Source organism: Macrobrachium rosenbergii, chromosome 54, assembly GCF_040412425.1.
Source record: "Macrobrachium rosenbergii isolate ZJJX-2024 chromosome 54, ASM4041242v1, whole genome shotgun sequence".
Classification (NCBI taxonomy): domain Eukaryota; kingdom Metazoa; phylum Arthropoda; class Malacostraca; order Decapoda; family Palaemonidae; genus Macrobrachium; species Macrobrachium rosenbergii.
The window spans coordinates 30,148,198-30,155,575 of NC_089794.1; the positions used below are offsets into that span (position 1 = coordinate 30,148,198).

Below are 7,378 nucleotides of genomic sequence, written 5' to 3' on the forward strand. Positions count from 1 at the left end.
TATGCGTAATATTCAGTGAAGGAACTCCATTTTATTATCTATTCATTCACTGGTGAAGAAATCCACAATGATGCAAATGTATATATGTATCAGAAACATATATACAAACGAGAGCTTTCGAGAACCTGCTCGATTCTCCTTCTCAAACGCACTAAAAGCTAAAGCAGTCGTGGAAGTAACAAGTTTTGAAAAAATAAATAAATTGAATTGTTGACCGAAAAAAACAGGTCGTAATTTGAAGAAAGCCAGTTCGCAGTTCAGGCAACACCATCGTTCTCCTCAGAGAAACCAAAAGTGTCACCTGAACGAAAGAACGAGACACATCAATACCAGCATCAGATGAGGCTGAATGGCTGTCATCTGAATTCAAAATACTAGTCTTGAAACGTCTGATATACTGATTGCATATCAGGTCATTCGTCAATGTATCATCTCGCGTGAAAGATTTGCTCCCTCCGGACAACGGCCGCTTTTTGTAACAGCTCTCCTGTCAACCACAGTTGGAAACATGACCCTTACAAAAACCGGAACGGTTTCAAAGTCACTTAACAACAAATATAAAGACTTTAGGAAATGGTTGGTGGAGGGAGCTGTTATAAAAAGAGGTCGTTGTATGACCTCTATGACCTCATCTTCGGTCATAGCTGTATCTAAGCCTACGTTTTCTAAGGTTAAGTAGAGATGTTTTATTTTTTTATTTTGGTACCTTTATTTTCTCAGAGGGTTACAAAAGTCAATGAATTACATAAGATTTACAAATGTGAACGATATACATAGAAGTTACAAAAGCTAATGAATTACATAGGAGTTGCAAAAGTGAATGAATTACAAAGGAGTTAAAAAAGTGAATGAATTACAAAGGACTTACAAAAGTGAATGAATTACATACGAGTTACAAAAAGTGAATGAATTACAAAGGACAAAAGTGAATGAAATACAAAGGAGTTACAAAAGTGAATGAATTACAAAGGACTTACAAAAAGTGAATGAATTGCAAGAGTTACAAAAGTTACAAAAGTGCCTGAAATAAGATACAAAGTGAACAGGTATAATATATAGCAGTCGGGTGGGTGACAGCGGTTGGAATGGTGGGTTGAACTGTGATTGGCCGCGTGTTGGTGCTGGTGCGTCAAGTTGCGGGGGCGTCGCAATCTTCTTGGTCTCGTCGATGGGGTTGGCTGGGGTGGGTTTTTTGGAGGTGGGGAACCTCCAGTTGTCTGGGTGGGGGACCCAGACACAAGCAAACACCCATCCTGCAGTCAATCCCATCGAAAAGGCCAAGAAGGTTGCGACGCCTCCGGGACAGGACGCAACAGCATCAAGGCGCGGCCAGTCACAATTCTGGGCACCAGTCCTCCCGCTGACTGTAACCCACCCGTCTGCTCGGTCCTGTAGTAGGTGGGCGAATCCTAATCCTCGGTGGGCGAATCCTAATCCTCGGTGGGCGAATCCTAATCCTCCGTGGGCGTATCCTAATCCTCCGTGGGCGAATCCTAATCCTCGGTGGGCGAATCCTAATCCTCGGTGGGCGAATCCTAATCCTCGGTGGGCGAATCCTAATCCCTCGGTGGGCGAATCCTAATGCTTTGTGAGACTACTCAGAACCAACTTTTGAAGATCGACAAGAACTTCCTCAGCAGTGGATCTTGAGCACCTGCTGAGCACAGCACGGACAGAGGCCTTGTCGTGATGCATGAAGTTCAAGAGGACTTTGTTCTTATATCTGATGAAGGCGAGGCCCTTTTCATTCTTCTGCAGGACCTCCTGAAATTCAGCAGGCAACATGATACTATGCAGGTTGTCGCTGTGCGTTTCAAGGACCACGGACTGGACGACGGAACACCTGCTGTCCTCCTGTCTTGCAGGTTTCTTCCTTTTCTTGCCGCGGTTCTTTTTTCTCCTCGGCTGATTATTTTCTTCGCTATTATGTTTCGTGCTTTCTTCATCTTCAAATTTCGTTTCTTCTTCTTCGCAGCTTCCTTTCTTGTCCTGTGTGTCTTCCGTGTCCTCCTGATTTCCTGTCTCCTGTTCTAAGTCTTCTGCTTCTCTGTTTTCCTCCTGAGAATCTGTCTCTTTATTTTCATCTTGAGAATCATCTTCCTTGTCCTGTTCACATTCATTTTCTTCGGCGTCTTTAAGTCTTTCCTGTACGTTTTTCAAGGTGTTTTCCAATTCACTCACCTTTTCTTTAGTCATTATCAGCATTTCTGAAACTTTCTTAATCGCATTTTTTTCCATTTCCATTTCTGTCAATTTTTCATTCAGATTTACATTTTCTCCTGCCAACTCTGCGATCCAATTTTTCAGGACTTTACTTTCTTCAGCCAATACATGATTCTTTCCTTGCTCGTCTTCAATATGCTGACGCACTGAGTTAACTTCAGTTCTTTCTCGAAGAGTAAATCCTTCAGTTTTCTTTCTCGCCTGCTAATTGAGCGACCCAGTTTTGCATCACTCCGACTTCTTCAGCCAGGATCTCATTTTTACTCCTTTGGTCTTTTAGAGTTTCCATCGCCGCGACCATTTGAGATTCCTTTACGGCCAGATCCGTTGGAGGCGTTGATTTTGATTATCGAGGATTTCCAACTTCTTCTCCATACCCAAATTCTTTTGGGCCTCTCTTTCCAGACTGTTCTTGAGATCACTGTTTCTTGCGCGAAGAATATTTCTTTCTTTTTGCAACTCCTTCAGGTTTCCTTCGAGGTCTGAAACCACCTGCTTCGTTTTCTTTCTTTCTGCTTCGTGGTATTTGACCTTTTCTTCGAGAAAGCCACAGTAGACATCGTCATCCTTTATCTGAGTTTTCAATTCCTGTATTTCTTCTTCGTTCGTTGCACATTTTCCGCCTCTGCGTTCCAGTTCTTCCTTTAGATCATCTACGTCCATATTCCTCTGGATTATCAATTCTTGCAATTGCTCATTTTTCGTCCTAAGCTCTTCATTCTCGTTGTCCGCTTTACTCAGCCTCGCCTCGTATTCGTCAAGAATTTTGAAAAGTTCGTCAACTCGATACAATTCTTCCGATAAATCCTTGTCCAGAATTTCATTCCTTTGGGCCAAAAGTTCTTCCTGATGACAGCCAGATTCGATGTCGTCGAGGAGACTGATCTGCCTTGAATAGGCATCTTCCAGTTCTTTTAATAGTGACTGCTTTTCCTGAGAGAGATCAGATATGTCGTTCATGTATTTTCCATATAAGAAGGCAAGCAACCCTCCTAGAAGAGAAGGTACCAAATTCTTACCAAGAATATATCCGAAATTTCCGGATCCAAATATAAACAATAACACTAATCCAAGTAGGATTAGAGCCAACAAGTTTTGAATAAAGGTAATGCTTTTCACGTGAGAAAACATGATTGAAAACATGGTTGCCCTTCTTTCTACCTGCTCTAAAGCGTAGAATTGAAAAAGCCACTGAGCTTCGGCGGAAATCCCGAAGAAGATGTTTGCTTCGGGACATTCCTGTCGAAGCCTTCGAAGGAGCTGCGAAGCCGAATGAATGAGCTTCGGCGGAAATCAAAGGGAAGATCTATGCTTCGGGACATTCCTGTCGAGCCTTCGGAAGGAGCCTGCGAAGCCGAATGAATGAGCTTCGGCGGAAATCAAAGGGAAGATCTATACTTCGGGACATTCCTGTCGAAGCCTTCGGAAGGCCTGCGAGGCCGAAGGAATGGAATAACCGGCTCCTGAAGACTTGAAGTCTTCAGAAATCGCGTAAATGGAGAGGTCTGTCAAGATGAATATACAGTAAATAAACGTATTTATCGCGCAAGTGGCTGTACAGCAGGTGAGAATTTTTTTATATCAGGCATATACATGAAAATAACACGAAATAGAAATGAAATGAAGAATACAGAAAAAATAAGTTATTACACCAAATTTAGTTGAGAGAAACTTAGAAGTGTGTGTGTGTGTGTGTGTGTGTGTGTGTGTGTGTGTGTGTGTGTGTGTGTGTGTGTGTGTGTACAGTTTATATATAAAAGATATACATCAGAACACATATGTCATATTATATATATATATATATATATATATATATATATATATATATATATATATATATATATATATATATATATATATATATATATATATATATATATATATATATATATATATATATATATATATATATATATATATATATATATAATAGAATAAAATGAACTTTTAGAGAACTTTGTAAAGCAAAACACATTCCCAACCTCCCAATGATCAGACTGAGCAGTTAGAAAGTATAATTTCTCCCCGACGACGCCTGAAGCGACCCTCATCACTGAACGGTTCCTGGCCAAGAGAGGCCGAATTTCATTTTCATCAGAAGATACTGAAGTTCATTTTCTTTTCACTTTTATCAAGTTTTGTTGTTTAAAATGGATTGATTGACTGATTTATGCTTACTAAAACTGGCGTGACAATTTTTTTAAACGGTGAGATAGAAAAAGAATAAAAAAGAAGATAGAAAAGGACAACCTTCCCAGGTCACTTTTGAATTAAATATAGTTGGGTTGGCCTTTCCAAGCTCATATTTTTTATCTACAGAAATAAACTCTCTCTCTCTCTCTCTCTCTCTCTCTCTCTCTCTCTCTCTCTCTCTCTCTCTCTCTCTCTCTCTCTCTCTCATTTTCGTTCTAACTTTTAAAATTGCAGGTTTATGAAAAACCTGAAAAATTCTCTTTATGTTGGCACAAAGTTTCAGAAAATAAGGAAATCAGTTTTAAATAAGGGAAGCATATACGATAGTTTTAATCGAGCACCATTGTTCTACTAATTCAATAATAAAAAGTGAAAATATATTCCTTAAATATACTATTTAAATACACCATTCATTATCTAGAAAATATATTGCTTAAATGTACTATTTAAATTCACCATTCATTATCTACAGTCTCCAAAATCAGTCATTTTTTTATTTTGATTTGTTTTCTTTTCTTTCCTTATTTTCCACAAACAAAAACAAAAGCGAATCGGTTCTGTTTGTCTGCCTTAATTGTGACAGACACACGAACACAGAACCTAAGTTCCGTCACTGGGAGCAAGTCATTGGTTAGCCAATTTGAAACTTAATGGAAACCAAATATTGGAATTAAACAGGGTGTGGTAGGTGTGTGCGTTGGGGGGTGGGGTTGTATAGGGGTGGCATGTGGGAAGGGGTAGGGAGGTGTAGGGGTTAGTTTGGGAGGGGAGGGGAGTTTCGTTAATGCAGATCAATGCTGATTTACCTTGCTTTGAGGCCCAGACCTTAAAATAGCTTCCAAAAAAGGAACCAGTTCACATAATGGGAACAATTTAGATGAAGGCTGGAAAATCAAAAATAGCACACATGCTGAGGTCGTTTTAGATCCTGTTTCCCATGGGACCTCGTTTTGTCCATCAGGCTGGGAACTTTTTTTTTTGTCAGTTCGAGTTTGTAGCTTTCCTAAATAATACAGGTGTTCATTATCATTGCTGTTTTGACCAACTTCGTCTTCGTTAAAATAATTCTTTGTTAAATCAGAATTGAAGGATTCTATAAACAATTATCAGTTAGGGGGTTTGCATGAATTTTAAAGAATATTATGCATAAATTAAGGTAAGAAGTTTTATAGATGTGGAAATTCCATTAAGAAATCATGGATTCTGTAAGCTTTTTTCAATTCAGAATTCACTTATACCAAAAACAATATCGAAACGTAAGTCAGTGATTCCAAAAGCATGATTTATAAATAAATGATTCCATAAAGTAATTATCAATTTACGATTCATTGATTCCAGAATCCTTTGTTGGTGATTTTTAAATGATTTTTGCTTCATAATCAAAGTATTAATAAAAAATTGTCACTTCAGAATTCAGTAATTGCACAGGCACTTTTCAGTTTAGAATTTGTGATTCAAGAAATTAATGTTCATTTTAATGAATTAATAAAATGATTCTATAAACAATTATCATCCACGAATTTTATTACTCTGTATAAACATTATCAGTTTAGAAGTCAATTAATTTATAAACAATTATGGAAGCAAAATGCAATAAATTTGAACTATTTCCTAAAAATCCCAACACTGAAAATCTCGGCTTTCTAGCTTACAACAACCTGCTTTATAAAAATATTATTAAAATATTTTTAGGAAATATCAAAAAGAAATCTGTGAATAAACTAAATTCTCTACAATAAATATCCATCACAAAATTTCAGCTTAATTGAATTGCTCTGCGAAAAATGGGGAGTTTTTCAGCTGACACAACAGGGGACAGACACTGCGTCCATTTACTTCTATGAATTGTTAATGTTTTTTTTTTATCTCATCTGATTTTATGTCTCTCTCTCTCTCTCTCTCTCTCTCTCTCTTACTAATATATATATATACATATATATATATATATATATATATATATATATATATATATATATATATATATATATATATATATATATATATATATATATATATATATATATATATATATATATATATATATATATATATATATATATATATATATATATATATATATATATATATATATATATATATATATATATATATATATATATATATATATATATATAATATATATATATATATATATATATATATAAACATATATATTTATATATATATATATATATATATATATATATATATAAACATATATATATATATATATATGCATAATATATGTATGTATACATAAATATTATATATACATATATATATGTAAATATATATATAATATACATATACAGTATATATATATATATATATATATATATATATATATATATATATATATATATATATATATATATATATACATACTGTATATATATTATATGTATAATATTCTTTGTTGCTCTCATTCAATAAGCATTTTTAGTTTTCTGTAAAAGAAAACTACTGAGATGGCTACTTGTCTGTCGGTCCGCCCTCAGATCTTAAGAACTACTGAGGCTAGAAGACTGCAAATTGGTATGGTGATCATCCACTCTCCAGTCATCAAACATACCAAATTGCAGCTCTCTAGCCTCATTTTTAAAATTTTTTTTTGTATTTAAGATAAAAGTTAACCATGATCATGCGTCTGGCACCGGGCCTAGGCTCAAAGTTTCATGGGCCGCGGCTGACAGCTTCATGGGCTGTGACTGAGAGTTTCATAAAGCATTGTACGCTGTACAGAAAACGCGACTGCGCCAAAAAAACTTCGGCGCATTTTTTACTTTTTTTTTTTTGCAGCTAGGGCTGGTATATATAACAACATTCTGATTGCCCACTCCGTCGGTCTACACAAACAAAATAATTACGACATTTGCTAGTAGGCAACTGAACCAAAACCGCAAAATACAAAGTGCAACAACAATTCATAAGCGGACATTTTTATCCCTGAATTTCGTTCACT

At 36.0% G+C, this 7,378-nt stretch overlaps 1 protein-coding gene across 1 annotated transcript; it reads right to left on the reverse strand.

Annotated features, from left to right (window-relative positions):
- Positions 1 to 2,535: 2,535 nt before the first annotated feature.
- LOC136834630 (calcium-binding and coiled-coil domain-containing protein 2-like) lies at positions 2,536 to 3,183 on the reverse strand. Its single transcript, XM_067097210.1, has one exon. It carries the CDS (start codon positions 3,181 to 3,183, stop codon positions 2,536 to 2,538), a length of 648 nt encoding a protein of 215 aa, XP_066953311.1.
- Between the last annotated feature and the right edge of the window lie 4,195 nt (positions 3,184 to 7,378).